At 48.8% G+C, this 25,888-nt stretch overlaps 1 protein-coding gene across 3 annotated transcripts in view; it reads left to right on the forward strand.

Moving 5' to 3' along the window:
- The window catches only part of LOC139548401 (protein-tyrosine sulfotransferase 1), an 86,723-nt gene that overhangs the window by 26,015 nt on the left and 34,820 nt on the right, over positions 1-25,888 (forward strand). For all 3 annotated transcript variants that reach the window (XR_011669704.1, XM_071358076.1, XM_071358077.1), the window contains exon 3: positions 12,803-13,001. Coding sequence is in view for 2 of the 3 variants with exons in the window: in XM_071358076.1 (XP_071214177.1) it covers positions 12,803-13,001 (199 nt within the window). In the remaining variant the exon portion in view is untranslated. The remainder of the gene's footprint in view (positions 1-12,802; positions 13,002-25,888) is intronic.

Here is a 25,888-nt window from a genome sequence, read left to right on the forward strand (position 1 = left end):
AGAGTGCAAGGGTTGGGTAAGAGTAGGTACTCCCTAGACACGGCCCTGGTCCCAGCCTCCCACCCCTAGACCCGGACCTGGGGCCCAGCCTCCCACCCCCTACCCCTACACACGGGCCTGGTCCCAGCCTCCCACCCTTTACCCCTAGACACAGGCCTGGTCCCAGTCTCCCACCACCTACCCCAAAACACGGACCTGGGGCCCAGCCTCCCATCCCTAGACCCGGACCTGGGGCCCAGCCTCCCACCCCCCCCATTAGGTCCTGCCAAGGCAGCCTGGTCCCAGCCTCCTACCCCCTACCCATAGACACAGGCCTCGTCCCAGCCTCCTACCCCTAGACACGGGCCTTGTCCCAGCCTCCCACCCTCTACCCCTAGACACAGGCCTGGAGCCCAGCCTCCCACCCCCTACCCACGGACCTGGGGCCCAGCCTCCCACCCCTAGACACGGGCCTCGTCCCAGCCTCCCACCCCCTACCCCTAGACACGGGCCTGGTCCCAGCCTCCCACCCCCTACCCCTAGACACGGGCCTGGTCCCAGCCTCCCACCCCCTACCCCTAGACACGGGCCTCGTCCCAGCCTCCCACCCCCTACCCCTAGACACGGGCCTGGTCCCAGCCTCCCACCCCCTACCCCTAGACACGGGCCTGGTCCCAGCCTCCCACCCCCTACCCCTAGACACGGGCCTGGTCCCAGCCTCCCACCCCCTACCCACGGACCTGGGGCCCAGCCTCCCACCCCCTACCCCTAGACACGGGCCTGGTCCCAGCCCCCCACCCCCTACCCACGGACCTGGGGCCCAGCCTCCCACCCCCTACCCCTAGACACGGGCCTGGTCCCAGCCTCCCACTCCCTACCCCTAGACACGGGCCTGGTCTCAGCCTCCCACCCCTAGACCCGGACCTGGGGCCCAGTATCCCACCCCCTACCCACGGGCCTGGTCCCAGCCTCCCACCCTCTACCCCTAGACACGGGCCTCGTCCCAGCCTCCCACCCCTAGACACGGGCCTCGTCCCAGCCTTCCACCCCTAGACACGGGCCTGGTCCCAGCCTCCCACCCCTAGACACGGGCCTGGTCCCAGCCTCCCACCCCTAGACACGGGCCTGGTCCCAGCCTCCCACCCCTAGACACGGGCCTGGTACCCAGCCTCCCACCCCTAGACACGGGCCTGGTCCCAGCCTTCCACCCCTAGACACGGGCCTGGTCCCAGCCTTCCACCCCTAGACACGGGCCTGGTACCCAGCCTTCCACCACACACACACACACACCACCCCTCAGCACATTGATTCCCATCAAATATTAATAAAATGGGATCTTAACCAGAGCGCTCTGGATAGAGCTCAAGACAGGTAGCAGAGACAACACACATACTGTTACACACACACACACACACGCACACACACGCAGATGGACAGAGGCATGTGGCCGTTAAGGAGAGAGGGAGAGACAGGAACTGTAACAGATGAAGAAACAAGACTCAACAGGATTGGTAAATGTACCTTGAGCTCCTCAAACCACTGAGAAGACAGCTTTGCTGTGCCAGGGCCTGCCAGGCGCGTCCTTGGCAAGGACAACAAATGTCTATTATATTTGCGATACCAAAGAGGGTATCGTCTAATATCGTACCTCCAAGTCATGGCAATGTTTTATGTTGCCTTGTGTTTCACCACTGAATAATGATCCTAGCTGTTTACATTTCAATGGAAAAGCTTGAGTTTCTTGTCTGTCTTCATTTTAATTTATGCTTGTTGGGACTTTTTATTGTTGCAAGTTACAGGGCATAGCAGAGTAGTCTAAACACTGTGCGATTGCATGCAAAGGGAACAAACAAACATTCTGTCTTCTGAACTTTTCCTGGCTCGTACTTTGCTTCACGCAAACAGGAAATCACACGTCATTGTATCGCCATAAGCCTCCTCTATATCAGACGAGCAAAAACAACATATTTACTGGTTAACTGATTTGGTAACACATACTAACTGCTAAACATAAGCATAGATCTAACAGATCCATAACCTTTTTTTGTTTCAATTTTTTAAATGTATTAAACATATACATAACTGGGATTGAGACAGACTTTATAGATGTAGTAGGTCCATGACCTAATAATGTAAATGGAACAGGAAAGGAATTAACCTCATGTAAATGTGTATTTAACAGGAAAGGAATTAACCTAATGTGTATTTAACAGGAAAGGAATTAACCTAATGTGTATTTAACAGGAAAGGAATTAACCTAATGTAAATGTGTATTTAACAGGAAAGGATTTAACCTAATGTAAATGTGTATTTAACAGGAAAGGATTTAACCTAATGTGTATTTAACAGGAAAGGATTTAACCTGATGTGTATTGAACAGGAAAGGATTTAACCTAATGTAAATGTGTATTGAACAGGAAAGGATTTAACCTAATGTAAATGTGTATTGAACAGGAAAGGATTTAACCTAATGTAAATGTGTATTGAACAGGAAAGGATTTAACCTAATGTAAATGTGTATTGAACAGGAAAGGATTTAACCTAATGTAAATGTATATTGAACAGGAAAGGATTTAACCTAATGTAAATGTGTATTTAACAGGAAAGGATTTAACCTAATGTGTATTTAACAGGAAAGGATTTAACCTAATGTGTATTTAACAGGAAAGGATTTAACCTAATGTAAATGTGTATTTAACAGGAAAGGATTTAACCTAATGTGTATTGAACAGGAAAGGATTTAACCTAATGTAAATGTGTATTGAACAGGAAAGGATTTAACCTAATGTAAATGTGTATTGAACAGGAAAGGATTTAACCTAATGTAAATGTATATTGAACAGGAAAGGATTTAACCTAATGTAAATGTATATTGAACAGGAAAGGATTTAACCTAATGTAAATGTATATTGAACAGGAAAGGATTTAACCTAATGTAAATGTGTATTGAACAGGAAAGGAAGTGCACAGGGTGTTGGTGTTTTCCTCCATTCTTTACACTGAAATGATCAGCCTCCACATCAGATAAAGACAGCTAAAAAAGAAGTATCAACAATATAACAAGCTATTTGGGGGGGGGGCGAGAGATATACGCTACAGAGCAGATGTTTTTATCCACTGTGATCTCTGTTGGAGTTGAACCCACAACTGAACTTTACCACACAGGACCACAGGCGCTGCACCGTTCCTACTTCTGAGTGGCCGGCCTCCTTACCGAGTCTGACTTAAACGGCTTGGTCCTCCAGAGGCAGGCAGTCTGCCGTCATACTTCCTCTCTAAACCGCTCCCGATTTTATGATTTTTAGGAGGGAGGAAGGTAGCATTCGACCCCCCAGGGCCTCGTGGCAGCCTTTTACCAGCCTCAACAGCAGATCCCGTCAGACCTCACTCTTCAGTAGTACTTCCCCCTCACTATGGCAGAGTGTCTCCATATTTACCCACTAAAAACGTGCACAGGTTTGCCCAGGCATTTACTCAGACACACACACACACACACACACACACACACACACACACACCCTGTGGCTTACAGCAGGTCCCTATCTGTACTGTAGTGGGCTGGGCCCTCAGTACCCCTCTCTACACCATTACCATCAATTACATGGCTGTGGTTTAGGGGAGGAGAGGGCTCTCTCCATTCTTCCCTCAGTGATCCAGAACACCACCCAGGGTGGATGAGCAGAGCACTAGGCCCAGCTATGAATAATTGAGAAACAGCCAAGAAGCCACAACCCATTAAGTGGCCCTTCAGCCTCCCCCACCCTGTCTCCTTCAGCCTCCCCACCTCTCTAACCCCCCCCCCCCCCCCCCCCACCCTGTCTCCTTCAGCCTCCCCCACCCTGTCTCCTTCAGCCTCCCCCACCCTGTCTCCTTCAGCCTCCCCACCTCTCTAACCCCCCCCCCCCCCCCCACCCTGTCTCCTTCAGCCTCCCCCACCCTGTCTCCTTCAGCCTCCCCCACCCTGTCTCCTTCAGCCTCCCCCACCTCTCTAACCCCCCCCCCCCCCCCCCGCCGCTGCTTCTCAGGGTTTTGTATTGTTCCATTCAAGACAGAGGAAGGACATGACTCTCTCTATCTCCTCATCTCCTATCTCAACCTTACTGAAGGATATGATCCAAGGTCCCTCCCCTCAGACCTTCTTCTCCACCGTGGTTTTGTGAAAAGGGGCAACGAGCGAGGGATGCATTGACATCCTTGGCTGCCCAACCCCTGAGTCTGGTAGTCATTTAGCTGAGAGAAGCTGAGAACAAGAAGTAGAAAGGTGTAAAAGGAAGACCTCTGCCCACATCCTTTGTTAGTAGCTTAGCATTGTAAAGCCAGGGCTCAAGCCATCCCGTTCTGGGCCAATTACCCGTCATTTTGACATCATTCTAACAGTCTAGTAAATACATTATCATACAGTATATGCTGTGGAAGGTAGCGTGTGGGAGGTAGCGGGTGGAAGGTAGCGGGTGGAAGGTAGGGGTGGAAGGTAGCGTGTGGGAGGTAGCGTGTGGTAGGTAGCGTGTGGTAGGTAGCGGGTGGGAGGTAGCGGGTGGAAGGTGGCATCTGGAAGGTAGCGGGTGGATGGTAGCGGGTGGGAGAGGGCGGGTGGAAGGTAGCGTGTGGGAGAGGGCGGGTGGGAGGTAGCGTGTGGGAGGTGGCGTGTGGGAGGTGGCGTGTGGGAGGTGGCGTGTGGGGGGTGGCGGGTGGGAGGGTAGCGGGTGGAGGGTAGCGGGTGGGAGGTAGCGGGTGGAAGGTAGGGGGTGGAGGGTAGCGGGTGGAGGGTAGCGGGTGGAAGGTAGGGGGTGGAGGGTAGCGGGTGGAAGGTAGGGGGTGGAGGGTAGCGGGTGGAGGGTAGCGGGTGGAGGGTGGCGTGTGGGAGGTGGCGTGTGGGGGGTGGCGGGTGGGAGGGTAGCGGGTGGAAGGTAGGGGGTGGAGGGTAGCGGGTGGAGGGTAGCGGGTGGAAGGTAGGGGGTGGAGGGTAGCGGGTGGAGGGTAGCGGGTGGAGGGTAGCGGGTGGAAGGTAGGGGGTGGAGGGTAGCGGGTGGGGGGGTAGCGGGTGGAGGGTAGGGGGTGGAGGGTAGCGGGTGGGAGGTAGCGGGTGGGAGGTAGCGGGTGGAAGGTAGGGGGTGGAGGGTAGCGGGTGGAGGGTAGCGGGTGGAAGGTAGGGGGTGGAAGGTAGCGGGTGGAAGGTAGGGGGTGGAGGGTAGCGGGTGGGGGGGTAGCGGGTGGAGGGTAGCGGGTGGGAGGTAGCGGGTGGAAGGTAGGGGGTGGAGGGTAGGGGGTGGAGGGTAGCGGGTGGGAGGTAGCGGGTGGAAGGTAGCGGGTGGAGGGTAGCGGGTGGGGGGTAGCGGGTGGAGGGTAGCGGGTGGGAGGTAGCGGGTGGAAGGTAGGGGGTGGAGGGTAGCGGGTGGGAGGTAGCGGGTGGAAGGTAGCGGGTGGAGGGTAGCGGGTGGAAGGTAGCGGGTGGGAGGTAGCGGGTGGGAGGTAGCGGGTGGAAGGTAGGGGGTGGAGGGTAGCGGGTGGAGGGTAGGGGGTGGAAGGTAGGGGGTGGAAGGGTAGGGGGTGGAGGGGTAGCGGGTGGAAGGTAGGGGGTGGGGGGGTAGCGGGTGGGAGGGTAGCGGGTGGAAGGTAGGGGGTGGGAGGTAGCGGGTGGAAGGTAGCGGGTGGAAGGTAGCGGGTGGAAGGTAGCGGGTGGAAGGTAGCGGACAGTATGTAAAGTGTGATGTTATAATACGACCGTAACAGTTTCGACCAGCAGCAGTTAGCAAGCTCCCTTTAATCTCCCTTTATTCTCCCTTTATTCTCCATTCTCTGCATCCTGGGGGGAGTATGAGGGGGGAGGACAGTAGAAAGGGGGGGAGTATGAGAGGGGGGAGGTCAGTAGAAAGGGGGGGGGGAGTATGAGAGGGGGGAGGTCAGTAGAAAGGGGGGGAGTATGAGACGGGGAGGACAGTAGAAAGGGGGGGGAGTATGAGAGGGGGGAGGACAGTAGAAAGGGGGGGAGGACAGTAGAAAGGGGGGGAGTATGAGAGGGGGGAGGTCAGTAGAAAGGGGGGGGAGTATGAGAGGGGGGAGGTCAGTAGAAAGGGGGGGAGTATGAGACGGGGAGGACAGTAGAAAGGGGGGGAGGAGATTGTTTATTTAACTTTTGTATATTTTCTACTTCACTTGCTTTGGCAATGTTAACATATGTTTCCCATACCAGTAAAGCCCCTTGAATTGAATTGAGAGGGTGAAGGAGGGAGGGTGGGAGAGGATAGAATAGAATGGGGGGAGGGCAGGAGAAAGGGGGGAGTAGGGGAGGGGTGATTAGGGGAAGGGGAAGAAAGGGGGGAGTAGGGGGGGGGGATTAGGGGAAGGGGAAGAAAGGGGGGAGTAGGAGAGGGGGGAGTGGGTAAAAGGTCAGTTAGTGACGACAAACAACACAAACACTCTCTCACACACACCCACCCATACGTACACACACACACACACCCACCCATACGTACTCTCTCACACACACCTAGCCATACGTACACACACACACACACACACACACACACACACACACACACACACACACACACACACACACACACACACACACACACACACACACACACACACACCCAGCCATACGTACAGTCACACACACACACACACACACACACACACACACACACACACACACATCTCCTTGCTCATCTCTCTTGGAGGTCGTTGAGGCTGAAAGCTTGTTGTCTGTTTTATATTTTAATCTATTTGGAGCAGCTGCAGATGACACCCTGAAGAGTGTTAATTTACTGTTCAATATTCATGCCTTTTACCATCGCTCTCCCTCACTCCATCTCTCCTTCCCGCTTTCTTTCTCTGATGCCACCATTATGCCCCCCTGAAGAGGGTTGATGTATTGTTCGACACACACACACACACACACACACACACACACACACACACACAGGAGCTATGGAGAGGCCAGACTGTGCACTAAACATGCAGAGTTAGCAGTGGATTCTCCCCTGTTTGGTGGCCGTGGCAACAACAGCAGAAATAGGCCACGCTAGCTGGCAACCCCAGCTGTGACCTAGCTAGTTGACAACCCCAGCTGTGACCTAGCTAGTTGACAACCCCAGCTGTGACCTAGCTAGTTGACAACCCCAGCTGTGACCTAGCTAGTTGACAACCCCAGCTGTGACCTAGCTAGCTGTCAACCGCAGCTGTGACCTAGCTAGCTGACAACCCCAGCTGTGACCTAGCTAGTTGGCAACCCCAGCTGTGACCTAGCTAGTTGGCAACCCCAGCTGTGACCTAGCTAGCTGGCAACCCCAGCTGTGACCTAGCTAGCTGGCAACCCCAGCTGTGACCTAGCTAGTTGACAACCCCAGCTGTGACCTAGCTAGTTGACAACCCCAGCTGTGACCTAGCTAGTTGACAACCCCAGCTGTGACCTAGCTAGTTGACAACCCCAGCTGTGACCTAGCTAGTTGACAACCCCAGCTGTGACCTAGCTAGTTGACAACCCCAGCTGTGACCTAGCTAGTTGACAACCCCAGCTGTGACCTAGCTAGCTAGTTGTCAACCCCAGCTGTGACCTAGCTAGCTAGTTGTCAACCCCAGCTGTGACCTAGCTAGCTGACAACCCCAGCTGTGACCTAGCTAGCTGACAACCCCAGCTGTGACCTAGCTAGCTGACAACTACAGCTGTGACCTAGCTAGCTTAGCCTAGCTAGACTCTTATCTCTGGCATTCCTCAGAATGTGTGTATAACTTATGTCTGTCTCTCCCTCTCTCTCTCTGTATCTCAATGATTGATAGACAACTGCTTTTGTTCATCTCTGGAGGATAAAGGAAGGACAATACGATTTGTTTCTGAATGAGCAAGAGAAAGACTGCAGTCCAAACACCCACTTAGAGAGGGGGAGAACTTAGGCCGAGGGGGAGAACTTAGGCCGGGGGGGAGAACTTAGGCCGAGGGGGAGAACTTAGGCCGGGGGGGAGAACTTAGGCCGAGGGGGAGAACTTAGGCCGGGGGGGAGAACTTAGGCCGGGAGGGAGAACTTAGGCCGGGGGGGAGAACTTAGGCCGAGGGGGAGAACTTAGGCCGGGGGGGAGAACTTAGGCCGGGGGGGAGAACTTAGGCCGGGGGGGAGAACTTAGGCCGGGGGGGAGAACTTAGGCCGGGGGGGAGAACTTAGTCCGGGAGGGAGAACTTAGGCCGAGGGGGAGAACTTAGGCCGAGGGGGAGAACTTAGGCCGGGAGGGAGAACTTAGGCCGAGGGGGAGAACTTAGGCCGGGAGGGAGAACTTAGGCCGAGGGGGAGAACTTAGGCCGGGGGGGAGAACTTAGGCCGGGGGGGAGAACTTAGGCCGAGGGGGAGAACTTAGGCCGGGGGGGAGAACTTAGTCCGGGAGGGAGAACTTAGGCCGAGGGGGAGAACTTAGGCCGGGAGGGAGAACTTAGGCCGGGAGGGAGAACTTAGGCCGAGGGGGGGAGAGAAAATATGGCGCTATATCTATATAGCAAAACAAACTGATAGACAGGCTCTGAGGAACAAACATGACTCATTCTGACCTTGAGAGAGAGAGAGTACAACGTAAAACACCAAATCAAATAATGCATGCAGAGCAGAATTAGGCCGAAATCGCTAATTATCAAAATCCAGAAAAGAGCCGTTAAATTCTACAACCACCTAAAATGAAGCGATTCCCAAATTTTCCATAACAAAGCCATCACCTACAGAGAAATAAACCTGGAGAAGAGTCCCCTAAGCAAGCTGGTCCTGGGGCTCTGTTCACAAACACACCCCACAGAGCCCCAGGACAACAGCACAATTAGACCCAACTAAATCATGAGAAAACAAAAAGAGAATTACTTGACACATTGGAAAGAATTAACAAAACAACAGAGCAGACTAGAATGTTATTTGGCCCTAAACAGAGAGTACACAGTGGCAGAATACCTGACCACTGTGACTGACCCAAACTTAAGGAAAGCTTTGACTACGTACAGACTCAGTGAGCATAGCCTTACTATTGAGAAAGGCTGCCGTAGGCAGACCTGGCTCTCAAGAGAAGACAGGCTATGTGCACACTGCCCACAAAATGAGGTGGAAACTGAGCTGCACTTCCTGACCTCCTGCCACATTAGAGAGACACATTTCCCTCAGTAAATACAACCCATATTTGTTTATTTATTTTCCCTTTTATACTTTAACTTTTTACACAGGTCATTTGTAATGTCTTTTGGAATTTTTGTTAGTAATGTTTACTGTTTTTTTGTATTGTTTTATTTCACTTTTGTTTATCTAGTTCACTTGCTCTGGCAATGTTAACTTATGTTTCCCATGAGAGAGATTTCATTGGCTGATAGGTCCCCGTGTGTAAAGAATAAAGACTAGTTAGGGCAAGTCAAAAACAAAACGGTACCAGCATTCAGCCCACGGCCCACACATACTGTACAGTAGAAAGAACGACGACAACAGACGGCTGAATGTCAATGTGAGTCGAACCTCAGACGTTGTCTTATACGCTCAATTACAAAGAGGAAGAGAGAGAAAGATACCTTCTCCTGAATCTATTTAGACTGTCTACGCCCTGGTCAAAAGTAGTGCACTACGTAGGGAACAGAGCCCTATGGTCCTGGTCAAAAGTAGTGCGCTACGTAGGGAACAGAGCCCTATGGTCCTGGTCAAAAGTAGTGCACTACATGGGGTCAAAAGTAGTGCACTATGTAGGGAACAGAGCCCTATGGTCCTGGTCAAAAGTAGTGCACTACGTAGGGAACAGAACCCTATGGTCCTGGTCTAAAGTAGTGCACTATGTAGGGAACAGAGCCCTATGGCCCTGGTCAAAAGTAGTGCGCTACATAGGGAACAGAGCCCTATGGCCCTGGTCAAAAGTAGTGCACTATGTAGGGAACAGAGCCCTATGGTCCTGGTCAAAAGTAGTGCGCTACGTAGAGAACAGAGCCCTATGGTCCTGGTCAAAAGTAGTGCGCTACGTAGGGAACAGAGCCCTATGGTCCTGGTCAAAAGTAGTGCGCTACGTAGGGAACAGAGCCCTATGGTCCTGGTCAAAAGTAGTGTGCTACGTAGGGAACAGAGCCCTATGGTCCTGGTCAAAAGTAGTGCACTATGTAGGGAACAGAGCCCTATGGTCCTGGTCAAAAGTAGTGCGCTACGTAGGGAACAGAGCCCTATGGTCCTGGTCAAAAGTAGTGTGCTACGTAGGGAACAGAGCCCTATGGTCCTGGTCAAAAGTAGTGCGCTACGTAGGGAACAGAGCCCTATGGTCCTGGTCAAAAGTAGTGCGCTACGTAGGGAACAGAGCCCTATGGTCCTGGTCAAAAGTAGTGTGCTACGTAGGGAACAGAGCCCTATGGTCCTGGTCAAAAGTAGTGCACTATGTAGGGAACAGAGCCCTATGGTCCTGGTCAAAAGTAGTGCGCTACGTAGGGAACAGAGCCCTATGGTCCTGGTCAAAAGTAGTGCACTACATAGGGAACAAGGTGCCATTTGGGGGCCTTGAGAATATAAGCTTTCTATACAGTACCATGTTGCTGATTTGAATCGAGGCTGGGGCTAGCTGTCCACTCTCCTGCTGATTTGAATCGAGGCTGGGGCTAGCTGTCCACTCTCCTGCTGATTTGAATCGAGGCTGGGGCTAGCTGTCCACTCTCCTGCTGATTTGAATCGAGGCTGGGGCTAGCTGTCCACTCTCCTGCTGATTTTGAATCGAGGCTGGAGCTAGCTGTCCACTCTCCTGCTGATTTTGAATCGAGGCTGGGGCTAGCTGTCCACTCTCCTGCTGATTTGAATCGAGGCTGGGGCTAGCTGTCCACTCTCCTGCTGATTTGAATCGAGGCTGGGGCTAGCTGTCCACTCTCCTGCTGATTTGAATCGAGGCTGGGGCTAGCTGTCCACTCTCCTGCTGATTTTGAATCGAGGCTGGAGCTAGCTGTCCACTCTCCTGCTGATTTTGAATCGAGGCTGGGGCTAGCTGTCCACTCTCCTGCTGATTTGAATCGAGGCTGGGGCTAGCTGTCCACTCTCCTGCTGATTTGAATCGAGGCTGGGGATAGCTGTCCACTCTCCTGCTGATTTGAATCGAGGCTGGGGCTAGCTGTCCACTCTCCTGCTGATTTGAATGAATCTCTCCCCACTGCTGGCAGGGAGAACATGGTGTCAGCCTGATTCATCTTTAACACCACACACACACACACACCACACACCACACACACACCACACCACACCACACCACACACACACACACAGACAGAGTGATGGAAAGGCCCAGCTGTGGTTAGCCCTCCCTACCCCATTCTAAGCCACTCTGTGTCCCCCCCAATGGCACCCGATAGGGCTATGGTCAAAAGTAGTGCAGTATACAGAGAATAGGTCACCTGAACACAGAACTCTGCTGTTGCTATGGCGATGATCTGTTGTAACGAGGAACAGGATGTTACAGGCTGTGGTCTCTAGAGCTCGGCCTGGCTCCAACAACACAGGTCGTACATGTAGCGTGTGCGTTCGTCGTTCTTGTGTGTGTGTGTGTGTTTGTGTGTGTGTGTGTGTGTTTGTGCTGCAGGTCTTTCTCACAGCGCCGGTGTATGATCAAACATCTTGACACTTCATTTGTTCCCAGTTATCCATAAACGATCAAATATCTTCACACTTAATGTCACCCGTAAATTATCAACTTTCAGATTTTTCTGTAAACAAAAGCTTCCATCCAGACATTCAGTCCCCCCCCCCCCACCCCCCCTCACCCAGGGTAGTGTGATGTAATGGTTATTCATCTTTTTAATATCACTGCTCTAAATCTGTGGGTCATTTGGGGGTAAAACCCAGGCTCAGACCCACTCAGTGTAGGTCGGTAATGTTGCCCTAATGTCTTGTCTCCGTGCTCATATACAGGAACCAGCATGAAATGTGATGCATGGAGACACAGACATGGGGACAGGGGCGTGATCTGATACAGTGAGAGAGAGAGAGACCCATATCTCAATGGAGAGACAATACATTTGTTCAGCCCATTAACGGTGAGGCCTGGAGCTGGAGAGAGGCTAGAGCTCGGGGGCCATCTTTAATTCTGTCCCATGATCCAGTTAGAGCCAATTAGTTTGCAGTTAGCTGCCTGCAGTGACATGGGCTGGTCCACTGAGCCATCCAGGGCAAGCTTAATAATGCTAACACTATGCTATCAAGGGATAATGTTCAACCGTTCCTTAATAATGCTAACACCATGCTATCAAGGGATAATGTTGAACCGTTCCTTAATAATGCTAATACCATGCTATCAAGGGATAATGTTGAATCGTTCCTTAATAATGCTAACACTATGCTATCAAGGGATAATGTTGAACCGTTCCTTAACAATGCTAACACTATGCTATCAAGGGATAATGTTGAACCGTTCCTTAATAATGCTAACACTATGCTATCAAGGGATAATGTTGAACCGTTCCTTAACAATGCTAACACCATGCTATCAAGGGATAATGTTGAACCGTTCCTTAACAATGCTAACACTATGCTATCAAGGGATAATGTTGAACCGTTCCTTAATAATGCTAACACTATGCTATCAAGGGATAATGTTGAACCGTTCCTTAATAATGCTAACACTATGCTATCAAGGGATAATGTTGAACCGTTCCTTAATAATGCTAACACTATGCTATCAAGGGATAATGTTGAACCGTTCCTTAACAATGCTAACACCATGCTATCAAGGGATAATGTTGAACCGTTCCTTAATGCTAACACCATGCTATCAAGGGATAATGTTGATGATCTTTTGGGGGGACATGCTACAATGCTAACCCCTTGCTAACTGTGGTTTCTCTCTCTCCCTGCAGGGTGGAGAGGTCTACAGACCAGGTGATCAAGCCGGTCAACGTGGAGGCCTTATCCAAGTGGGTGGGCAAGATCCCTGCGGACGTACTGCGGGACATGCCCGTCATCGCCCCCATGTTGTCCCGTCTGGGGTACGACCCCCACGCCAACCCTCCCAACTACGGCCAGCCAGACCCCAAGGTCCTTGACAACACCAGGAGGGTGAGTAGGGAAACGAATGACAGTGACATGTCAACCCACAACACATACCCCAAACACACTCCCATACACACAACTCTAGTGAACAGGGAAACATGTTAAACACACTCCCATACACACGATACATTCCGATGCATTCCACAAAGGATCTGAAGTTTCCTTTGAAGCAGGAAGCAGATCTGAGAATTGTATTCTTAGGTTCCCAGGACTCTTTCTCTCTAGTTGCATCGCCTTTCAAATCGCCTGTCCAATCATCTGCCTCCCATTAAATGACCTGTCCAATCATCTGCCTCCTAGTTAAATTACCTGTTGAGTTAATATCTGTATTAAAATAATTAATTCCCATTTGAATGGCTCCTGCTGATTTAGCATCTGTCTGAATTCAGTGATCATATCCAAATATATATATTTTTTTTAACCTTTATTTAACTAGGCAAGTCAGTTAAGAACAAATTCTTATTTAAAATGACGGCCTACCCCGGCCAAACCCTAACGACGCTGGGCCAATTGTTCGCTATCCAATAGGACTCCCAATCACGGGCCGAATGTGATACAGCCTGGATTCGAACCAGGGACTGTAGCGATGCCTCTTGCACTGAGATGGAGTGCCTTAGACCACTGCGCCACTCGGGAGCCCAAGTCCCATCCAGCCCCTTCCTCCACATCTACCACACAGACCTGTATGTGAGACTCCTTCTGCTCTGCTTAGTACACTCACTGACCCCGGCCAGACATCTTTGGTGCTGGAAAGCAAGCGAGCACACGGGCCTCCTATTTCTGGAGCTCAATATGATTTATTCAGCGAGGAGCCCTGGTATCGGGTGTCTCTCAAGCCTCTCTCTTTTAGATTTCTTATCTCTGATCCCGTGGAGCATATTCAGTCTGTTTATGGTGATGTCTCTTGTTCAGGATTTAAACTGATACATTCCAGGACTGAAGGCCCCGGAAGACCAATGACCTATGTGTTGTGTAAACGTTCCTCTGATTAGCATCTCTCCGTCGACATGTTCTCATGTCTGGAACTCACCTCCACCCTGCCTGGCGTCAGTTCCAGGTTCTGTCCCATCTCTCCGTCGACATGTTCTCATGTCTGGAACTCACCTCCACCCTGCTTGGCGTCAGTTCCAGGTTCTGTCCCATCTCTCCGTCGACATGTTCTCATGTCTGGAACTCACCTCCACCCTGCTTGGCGTCAGTTCCAGGTTCTGTCCCATCTCTCCGTCGACATGTTCTCATGTCTGAACCTCACCTCCACCCTGCTTGGCGTCAGTTCCAGGTTCTGTCCCATCTATATATATATCTATTTAGATATTTAAGATTTTTTAACGTTACAGCCTTATTGTAAATGATTAAATCGCTTTTTCCCCCTCATCAATCTACACACAATACCCCATAATGCCAAAGCAAAAACAGTTTTTTAATTTTTTTTTAACAAGTGTATAAAAAATGTAAAACTTGTAAAACTATCACATTTACATAAGTATTCAGACACTTTACTCAGTACTTTGTTAAAGCACCTTTGGCAGCGATTTACAGCCTCGAGCCTTCTTGGGTATGACGCTACAAGCTTGGCACACCTGTATTTGGGGAGTTTCTCCCATTCCAGCGCAGTCAGGGTTTGATCTGTTGGCTCGGAGCTTCAATTTATGATCTTTGAAACCAATGTACAACAACAGTCCTTTTTTTAATAAGTCTGTATTGATCTCTTGTTATCCTAATTGTCTCTCAGAGGAGAAAGGGCGTTGTGAAGTTACGATGCACGGTAACCATATGAAGACTATTACAGTAAGGAGATCAGATGGCCAGCTACTCTTTAACTCTCAATCTGTTTTCCATTTGTCTTGATCCATTATTGATTATTCTCTAGTGGCTAAAGTCTAAAGAACAAACTGGGCGCACACACACACACACACACACACACCACACACCACACACACACACACACACACACACACACACCACACACACCACACACACCACACACACCACACACACACCACACACATGCGTAGGCATACACACACACACACACACACACACACACCAAACACACCACACACACCACACACACACACCAAACACATGCGTAGGCATACACACACACACACACACTCAACACCACACACACACCACACACACACACCAAACACATGCGTAGGCATACACACACACACACCACACACACACACACACACACACACACACACACACACACACACACACACACACACACACACACACACACACACACACACACATACATGTGTGTGTTTAAGCACGCTGCCCCTCTCTAAACAACTTGGGTGTAAGGAAGTGGCCTCTATTAAATGTTGTGTAAGGCGGGTGTTTTATTGAGCCTTACAGCCTGGGGGTCACAGCCTGGGGGTCACAGACACTTACCCCCGTGTCAAGGCTGCCTGTAATTCGTCAGCCCAACATGGCGTTGCTGTAGACCTGGTTCCATTTCCTGTACTGGCCCCTCCTACACAACATGTGGAGGATGGGGCGGCAGGTAGCCTAGTGGTTAGAGCGTTGGGCCAGTAACCAAAAGGTTGCTGGATCAAATCCCCGAGGTGACGAGGTAAAAATCTGTCGTTCTGCCCCTGAACAATGCAGTTAACGCACTGTTCCTAGGCCGTCATTGTAAATAAGAATTTTCTTAACTGACTTGCCTAGTTTAATAAAGGTTTAATAAAGGTGAAACAAAAAAAGGTTACCATTTTTCTTTAAATGCTGCCCTTCTCCCACGGTGTCTGATTTGGCCATTAAAGTTTCCACTGTGTGTGTGTGTGTGTGTGCCTGCCTATGCATGTGTTTGGTGTGTGTGTGTGTGTGTGTATGCCTGCCTATGCATGTGTTTGGAGTGTGTGTGTATGCCTGCCTATGCATGTGTTTGGTGTGTGTGCCTATGTGTGTGTGCCTATGTGTGTGTGCCTGTGTGTGTGTGTGTGTGTGTGTGTGTGTGTGTGTGTGTATGCCTATGCATGTGTTTGGTGTGTGTGTGTTTGGTGTGTGTGTGTGTACAGAGTTCAGAAGTGAGCCCCTGATGTATGAGTGGCCCCTTTTAAATTGAACCTTTAACTGACTTGCCTAGTTAAATAATGTAACCTTTTATTTAACTATGCCTAGCCACATAAAGTCCAGTTTAAAGCTCTGTAAAGAACATAAGATCTTGTGATCTCAGGCTTGATCTCAGGATCCATGGCTGCTCGGCCATGGAAACCCATTTCATGAAGCTCCTGATAAACAGTTCTCAGTAGTGAGTGTTGTAACTGAGGACAGATGATTTCTACGCGCTGCACTCTTCAACACTCGGTGGACCCGTTCTGGGAGCTTGTGTGGCCTACCACTTCACGGCTGAGCCGTTGTTGCTCCTAGACGTTTCCACTTTACAGTAACAACACTTTACAGTTTACAGCTCTATCAGGGTAGAAATTTCACAAAACTGACTTGTTGAAAAGGTGGCATCCTATGACGGTGCAACGTTGAACATCACTGAGTTCTTCAGGAAGGACATTCTACTGCCAATGTTTGTCTATGGAGGTTGCATGGCTGTGTGCTCGATTTTATATTGTGTGTGTGTGTGTGTGTGTGTGTGTGTGTGTGTGTGTGTGTGTATCATATTGACTACGGACTTCGCTGTGCTTCTCTAGCCAGCTGGAGTTATCAACTGTTGTGGTGTTAAAGGGTCTTGCGTTGGTTCCACTTGTCTTTAGAAGATCCCCCAAAATCAACTTGAACCGTTCAGAGGGATGAGATGATTAACTGTCAGCTGTATTATCTGTTAATAACAGAAAGTATGGTCATGTGTTTTCATAATGGAAACTGCTCTGTGTGGAGGTGTGCGTTCCTCTGAGTGGAGCCTCCCTATTCCTCGTTGTGGCTGTTACTCCAGTGTGAAGTCCCATTTTTTTTTTTTACTTCTCTCATGAGAATGTGTTTTCTTCCATATGTTTCAAGTGGAGCCAAACGGGAGAGAACTGGGAATACATGGGAAATAGTTCATAACACCACGGAATCTGTGTTCACATCGAGATGCCTAGCCGATGACTCGAACGGAAAGCATTCTGAGACTGATCGAGAGATGGGGAGGAGGGGGAGGAAGATAGGGGTGGGGTAGTTTAGGGGAGAGAGGGAGTTTGAGGGAGGTATGGGGGTGGGGGAGGTTTGGAGGGAAATATGGAGGGAGGTTTGGTGGTTGGGGGAGGTATGGAGGGAGGTTTGGAGGGAGGTTTGGTGGTTGAGGGACGTTTGGAGGAAGGTTTGGTAGTTGAGGGAGATTTGGTGGTTGAGGGAGGTTTATAGGGAGGTTTGGTGGTTGAGGGAGGTTTGGTGGTTGAGGGAGGTTTGTAGGGAGGTTTGGTGGTTGGGGAGGTTTGAGGGAGGTTTGGAGGGAGTCTGGTGGTTGAGGGAGGTTTGGTGGTTGAGGGAGGTTTGGTGGTTGAGGGAGGTTTGGTGGTTGAGGGAGGTTTGGAGGGAGGTTTGGTGGTTGGGGAGGTTTGGAGGGAGTCTGGTGGTTGAGGGAGGTTTGGTGGTTGAGGGAGGTTTGGTGGTTGAGGGAGGTTTGGAGGGAGGTTTGGTGGTTGAGGGAGGTTTGGAGGGAGGTTTGGTGGTTGGGGAGGTTTGAGGGAGGTTTGGTGGTTGAGGGAGGTTTGGAGGGAGTCTGGTGGTTGAGGGAGGTTTGGTGGTTGAGGGAGGTTTGGTGGTTGAGGGAGAATTGGTGGTTGAGGGACGTTTGGAGGAAGGTTTGGAGGGAGGTTTGGTAGTTGAGGGAGGTTTGGAGGGAGGTTTGGTGGTTGGGGAGGTTTGGAGGGAGGTTTGGTGGTTGAGGGAGATTTGGAGGGAGGTTTGGTGGTTGGGGGAGGTTTGTAGGACGGTTTGGAGGGAGGTTTGGTGGTTGAGGGAGGTTTGGTGGGAGGTTTGAGGGTTGGGGGAGGTTTGGAAGGAGGTTTGGTGGTTGTGGGAGGTTTGTAGGTAGATGTGGTGGTTGGGGGAGGTTATGGAGGAGGCAGATATCTAGCAGGCTGTCAGAATATTCTCATGCTCTCAGTTCATTCAGTTCGTCTAGGGCCAATTCTTCCTGAAAATCTATAACACACAGGGGGGTAGTGATTGGTTCCTGGACTAACCCTCTGCCTTCACAAAAATGTGTGTGCGCGCCTGTGTGTCTGTGTGCGGTCCTGTGTGTCTGTGATAGTGCCTGTGTGTGTTTGTGGCCCATGTGGCTCAGTTGGTAGAGAATGACGTGTTGGTAGAGCATAAACAAGTATGAAAATGTATACAAGTGGCTCTGGATAAGAGTCTGCTAAATGACTGGTGTGTGTGTGTGTGCGCATCACATCTGATGAGTAGTATAGTGTTTCCCCATCAGATCGAAGAGAGCTGCATTGCTTATTCTCCTAATATTCCTCCCTCTCCCCTCCCTACCTCTATTCCTCTCCCTCTGGTCCCCTCCCTCCCTCTCCCTCTGGTCTCCTCCCTCCCTCTCCCTCTGGTCCTCTCCCTCTGCTCCCCTCCCTCCCTCTGCTCTCCTCCCTCTCTTTCCCTCTGCTCCCCTCCCCCCTCTCCCTCTGCTCCCCTCCCTCTTTCCCTCTGCTGCGCTCCCTCCCTCTCCCTCTGCTCCCCTCCCCCTCTCCCTCTGCTCCGCTCCCTCCCTCTCCCTCTGCTCCCCTCCCCCCTATCTCTCTGCTCTGCTCCCCTCCCACCTCTCCCTCTGCTCCCCTCCCACCTCTCCCTCTGCTCCGCTCCCTCCCTCTGCTCCCCTCCCTCCCTCTCCCTCTGCCTCCCCCTCTCCCTCTGCTCCGCTCTCCCTCTACTCCCCTACTGCCCTCTCCCTCTGCTCTCCCTTCCCTCCTGCACTCCTTCCTCCCCTCCTGTTCTCCTACTCCCTCCTCTCCTCCTTTCCAGACCTGTAGACAAGGGGTGACACAGGAGAGAGGACTGCTATCTGTTAGTGGCTGTTTTATAGAGACAAAGCGGCTAGTTGAAGAGAATTAAGTACTGTGTATCCTGTGTGATGTGTATATCCTGTGTGATGTGTATATCCTGTGTGATGTGTATATCCTGTGTGATGTGTATATCCTGTGTGATGTGTATATCCTGTGTGATGTGTATATTCTGTGTGATGTGTATATTCTGTGTGATGTGTATATCCTGTGTGATGTGTATATCCTGTGTGATGTGTATATCCTGTGTGATGTGTATCCTGTGTGATATGTGTATCCTGTGTGATGTGTATATCCTGTGTGATGTGTATTCTGTGTGATGTGTATCCTGTGTGATGTGTGTCCTGTGTGATGTGTATATTCTGTGTGATGTGTGTGATGTGTGTCCTGTGTATCCTGTGTGATGTGTATCCTGTGTGATGTGTATATTCTGTGTGATGTGTGTGATGTGTGTCCTCTGTGATGTGTGTATCCTGTGTGATGTGTGATGTGTGTCCTCTGTGATGTGTATCCTGTGTGATGTGTATCCTGTGTGATGTGTGTGATGTGTATCCTGTGTGATGTGTATATTCTGTGATATGTGTCCTGTGTGATGTGTATATCCTGTGTGATGTGTATATCCTGTGTGATGTGTATCCTGTGTGATGTGTATCCTGTGTGATGTGTATCCTGTGTGATGTGTGTCCTGTGTGATGTATATATCATGTGTGATGTGTATCCTGTGTGATGTGTATCCTGTGTGATGTGTGTGTCCTGTGTGATGTGTGTGTCCTGTGTGATGTGTGTGTCCTGTGTGATGTGTATATCCTGTGTGATGTGTGTCCTGTGTGATGTGTGTGTCCTGTGTGATGTGTATATCCTGTGTGATGTGTATAATCTGTGTGATGTGTATCCTGTGTGATGTGTGTGATGGGTATCCTGTGTGATGTGTATATTCTGTGTGATGTGTATAATCTGTGTGATGTGTATCCTGTGTGATGTGTGTATCCTGTGTGATGTGTATTCTGTGTGATGTGTATCCTGTGTGATGTGTGTCCTGTGTGATGTGTATATTCTGTGTGATGTGTGTGATGTGTGTCCTGTGTATCCTGTGTGATGTGTATCCTGTGTGATGTGTATATTCTGTGTGATGTGTGTGATGTGTGTCCTCTGTGATGTGTATCATGTGTGATGTGTGTATCCTGTGTGATGTGTGATGTGTGTCCTCTGTGATGTGTATCCTGTGTGATGTGTATCCTGTGTGATGTGTATCCTGTGTGATGTGTGTCCTGTGTGATGTGTGTGATGTGTATCCTGTGTGATGTGTATATTCTGTGATATGTGTCCTGTGTGATGTGTATATCCTGTGTGATGTGTATATCCTGTGTGATGTGTATATCCTGTGTGATGTGTATATCCTGTGTGATGTGTATATCCTGTGTGATGTGTATATCCTGTGTGATGTGTATATCCTGTGTGATGTATATATCATGTGTGATGTGTATCCTGTGTGATGTGTGTGTCCTGTGTGATGTGTGTGTCCTGTGTGATGTGTATATTCTGTGTGATGTGTATATTCTGTGTGATGTGTGTGTCCTGTGTGATGTGTGTATCCTGTGTGATGTGTATATCCTGTGTGATTTGTATAATCTGTGTGATGTGTATCCTGTGTGATGTGTGTGATGGGTATCCTGTGTGATGTGTATATTCTGTGTGATGTGTATATCCTGTGTGATGTGTATATCCTGTGTGATGTGTATATCCTGTGTGATGTGTATCCTGTGTGATGTGTATCCTGTGTGATGTGTGTGATGTGTATATCCTGTGTGATGTGTATATCCTGTGTGATGTGTATATCCTGTGTGATGTGTATATCCTGTGTGATGTGTATTCTGTGTGATGTGTGTCCTGTGTGATGTGTATCCTGTGTGATGTGTATCCTGTGTGATGTGTATCCTGTGTGATGTGTATCCTGTGTGATGTGTATCCTGTGTGATGTGTATCCTGTGTGATGTGTATCCTGTGTGATGTGTGTCCTGTGTGATGTGTATCCTGTGTGATGTGTATCCTGTGTGATGTGTATCCTGTGTGATGTGTATCCTGTGTGATGTGTATCCTGTGTGATGTGTGTCCTGTGTGATGTGTATCCTGTGTGATGTGTGTCCTGTGTGATGTGTGTCCTGTGTGATGTGTATCCTGTGTGATGTGTATCCTGTGTGATGTGTGTCCTGTGTGATGTGTGTCCTGTGTGATGTGTGTCCTGTGTGATGTGTATCCTGTGTGATGTGTATCCTGTGTGATGTGTATCCTGTGTGATGTGTGTCCTGTGTGATGTGTATCCTGTGTGATGTGTGTCCTGTGTGATGTGTATCCTGTGTGATGTGTATCCTGTGTGATGTGTGTCCTGTGTGATGTGTGTCCTGTGTGATGTGTATTCTGTGTGATGTGTATCCTGTGTGATGTGTATCCTGTGTGATGTGTATCCTGTGTGATGTGTGTCCTGTGTGATGTGTATCCTGTGTGATGTGTGTCCTGTGTGATGTGTATCCTGTGTGATGTGTGTCCTGTGTGATGTGTGTCCTGTGTGATGTGTGTCCTGTGTGATGTGTATCCTGTGTGATGTGTGTCCTGTGTGATGTGTGTCCTGTGTGATGTGTGTCCTGTGTGATGTGTGTCCTGTGTGATGTGTGTCCTGTGTGATGTGTGTCCTGTGTGATGTGTGTCCTGTGTGATGTGTATCCTGTGTGATGTGTATCCTGTGTGATGTGTGTCCTGTGTGATGTATATCCTGTGTGATGTGTATCCTGTGTGATGTGTATCCTGTGTGATGTGTATCCTGTGTGATGTGTATCCTGTGTGATGTGTATCCTGTGTGATGTGTATCCTGTGTGATGTGTATCCTGTGTGATGTGTGTCCTGTGTGATGTGTGTCCTGTGTGATGTGTATCCTGTGTGATGTGTATCCTGTGTGATGTGTATCCTGTGTGATGTGTATCCTGTGTGATGTGTATCCTGTGTGATGTGTATCCTGTGTGATGTGTATCCTGTGTGATGTGTATCCTGTGTGATGTGTGTCCTGTGTGATGTGTATCCTGTGTGATGTGTATCCTGTGTGATGTGTATCCTGTGTGATGTGTGTCCTGTGTGATGTGTATTCTGAAACGGCTACTCTCGTAGCTGTTCTTGTGTCGACAACGTGGGCAGTTCTCTGGAATGTGTTGTCGTGGTAACGGGACTTAATTGCGGCGAGATGTCGTCCCTCCGTTTGTAGCGTCGCCTTGACGACGCCAGGGTTTGTCTTAATTGATGTGTCCTCCTCTTCCAAGGCTACAGACGGGAGGGCTCTGGTCACAGAGGGGCGGGCTCTGGTCACAGACGGGCGGGCTCTGGTCACAGACGGGAGGGCTCTGGCTACAGAACATGGGCACACTGTACATATTAATGCATACAGTATCATATGATGTGTTTACGTACATCCTTGGAACCATATAGATCCTATTCAATTACTTAGAGGTGCGATGTCATAAACCCTCAAAGTTCCAGAATGGGTTGAACATTGCAGCCATATTGGTCAGGGAGAAATCCAAACTAGTCTCATTGGAACGAATGGCCCGAGAGGCATAATCCAGATTTGACTTCTTAGGCAGGAAAATAGAAGTAAGGCATGTGATATATTTAAGCAATAAGGCGGAGGTGTGGTATATAGCCAATATACCACAGCTAAGGGCAGTTCTTATGCACGACGCAGCGCAGAATGCCTGGACACAGCCCTTAGCCGTGGTACATTGGCTATATACCACACCCCCGAGGGGCCTTATTTCTATTAGAAACTAGTTACCAACGTAATTAGAGCAGTAAAAATAATTGCTTTGTCATACCCGTGATATACGTTCTGATATATGACGGCTGTCAGCCAATCAGCATCCAGGGCTCGAACCACCCAGTTATAATAGTAATATAATTATTGTCAACTTAAAAAAAGATATATATTATCATATAGTTTATAAATATATAAATACAGCTTTTACACACATTTTCTTTACAAATTGCCTCTAAAATATATGTACAGTGGCCTTCAGAAAGTATTCACACACATTGACTTTTTCCACATTTTGTTGTGACAGCCTCAATTTCAACTGAGATGTTTTGCTCACTGGCCTACACCCCATAATGTCAAAGTGGAATTATGTTTTTCAACATTTTTTACAAATTAATTAAAAATGAAAAGCTGAGATGTCTTGAGTCTAATTATTCAACCCTTTTGTTATGGCAATGCCTAAATAAGTTCAGGAGTAAAATGTGCTTAACAAGTCACATAATAAGTTGCATGGACTCACTCTGTGTGCAATAATAGTTTTTAACATGATTTCTGAATGACTACCTCATCTCTGTACACCACACATACGATTATCTGTAAAGTCTCTCAGTCGAGCAGTGAATTTCAAACACAGATTCAACCACAAAGACCAGGGAGGTTTTCCAATGCCTCACAAAGAAGGGCACCTATTGGTAGATGGGTAAAAAACCAAGCAGACATTGAATATCCCCTTGGGCAAGGTGAAGTTATTAATTACACTTTGGATGGAGTATCAATAGAGGGGAGGAAGGAAACCGCTCAGGGATTTCACCTTGAGACCAATGGTGACTTTAAAACAATTCGAGTTTAATCGCCTGCTGATATGGAACCGTGACCTGTTCACTGGACGTGTTACCTTGTCCTGGACCTGCTGTTTGCAGCCCTCTCTCTCTCTCCGACTCCTGCCCCCGTCCACGACTGGCAGTAGATTGTCTCTGCCTGCGGTGGCTCCGGCCACACTTCCTGGGAGGGATACTGGGCCCAGTAGAGGGACTAACAGCTCGCTGGCACACCACTCCTGAGGGAGGAAGCTCGTCCCCAGCCTGAGCCCGAGCCTGACCGACCCACTCGCGCATGGCCTCCAATGCGCCACGCTCAGGCGTTCTGAGAACACCACACAAAACAGGCATCCAGTAGGGCGCTCCACCGCCCTCTCTGCGTGGCTCAAACCCAGGCAGTGCATACACGAGGTATGCAGATCTCCAGGGGGGATGCCACCATCACACTTGTCACAAAGGGAAGCCATAAGCTCAGCCAAGCCAGCAAGGCCACGGGGCAGGGGTCCGACACCCTGGGAGAGCTTATGTCGTGACCCGCTTGGAGGAATAGGAACTACACAGATCATACATGTAATGCTAGCTAGTGAGCCAGCTAGCTAACAGTACGCTTTTAGCAATGAAAACATCTTTCTCTTGCTAACCGTACTATTTGTGAAGTAAATTGAGTATGTAGTATGCTTATTGGTCATCGTATGGATATAGTTAGTATGCCAAAAGTTCTCTGATGTCGTGCTACATTTTGCCAAAATACGAAGCATACAAGCAGTGCTTATAGGGCCCATAACTCAATTCTTCAGAAAATGGGCGTGGCTTCACAACATTTTCAGATTTGAAGAAAATGGTGGAAAATATAAAGCCGATGAGAGCGAATACAAATTCATTGCTTTAACTAGTTAAAATGTTGATCAAAGTAATGACTTTTCAAATAAGTTACACGTTATGTTGGCTGACAATTTGTTAGCTATGCTAGCTACCTAACACATGGAACTTGCCAGTATATTAACTAACTACCCAACATTTAATGACTTGATTATTCACCTCATGCTTAGCGGTATAGTCATTGTTCGTTCTCAAAGGACATTGTTTAACTAGGCAAGTCAGTTAAGAACAAATTCTTATTTACAATGACAGTCTACCGGGGAACAGTGGGTTAACTGCCTTGTTCAGGGGCAGAATCACAGATTTTTACCTTGTCAGCTCGGGGATTCGATCCAGCAACCTTTTGGTTACTGGCCCAATGCTCTAACCACTAGGCTACCTGCCGCCCCCTTCATTATTAATGAAGTCGTAAGATGTTAAGCTAGTAATTTGTTATGCTAACAAGCGAGCAAGAAGTTGCATAGCAACAGCATCAACTTCCGGTAGACAGGCAAAGTGATTAGTACACTCAACTGAAAGGATACCGTTAGTTTACAGTATACTAAAAATGAACTAATAGTATGTAGTGTATATACTCATTAAGTATGTAGTATACAGTATGTTAGTAATGGGTATTCGAACACAGTCCTTGTTTGGCCCACTTTTAGCAGTTCTCCGTGGCTAACTTTATATCAAAAAAAATCTGCGGCAGCAAGGATTATCAACACCTACTGAGCAGCTCATGTTTTAGACAGAAGCAGGCTACATGGCAGACCAATCCAAACTCATCTCTCGGCGTGTCCAGCCCACTCATGGCTAGTGGGGGGGGGTTCCTGTCTTTTTCCGTGGCTAAACCAACTAGGCTCATAATTTTAACAAATGTATTCGTATTTACAGATTGCATACAAGTTTTTATTATTAAGGCACGTGAAAGTTCATATGTTCCAAAAGGCATTTTAATAAAAAATTAAGTTAAAAATGCCTCCTGTGAAGTAGTGACATGCAACATACGCCTAGCTTCCTGAAACGGGTCAGAAATGTAGAAGAAGTCAAGGGGTATGAATACTTTCTGAAGGCTCTGTAAACAGACCACAAATGTCTCATTTTCTATTTTCTTGGAAAGCTGTGATACAGTATTAAGAACTTAAATTGAGTTAGGTGAAATATACAAAATGTTTTATAATTACATTTACATTAAAAGCAAGCACACACTTATACACCCACAGGTACACCTCCAATTGATTAAAATGATGTCAATTAGCCTATCAGAAGCTTCTAAAGCCAAAACATCATTTTCTGGACTTTTCCAAGCTGTATTGAAGGCACAGTCAACTTAGTGTATGTAAACTTCTGACCCACTGGAATTGTGATATAGTGAATTATAAGTGAAATAATCTGTCTGTAAACAATTGTTGGAAAAATTACTTGTGTCATGCACAAAGTAGATGTCCTAACGGACTTGCCAAAACTATA

This window comes from Salvelinus alpinus, chromosome 21, assembly GCF_045679555.1.
Source record: "Salvelinus alpinus chromosome 21, SLU_Salpinus.1, whole genome shotgun sequence".
Lineage (NCBI taxonomy): Eukaryota > Metazoa > Chordata > Actinopteri > Salmoniformes > Salmonidae > Salvelinus > Salvelinus alpinus.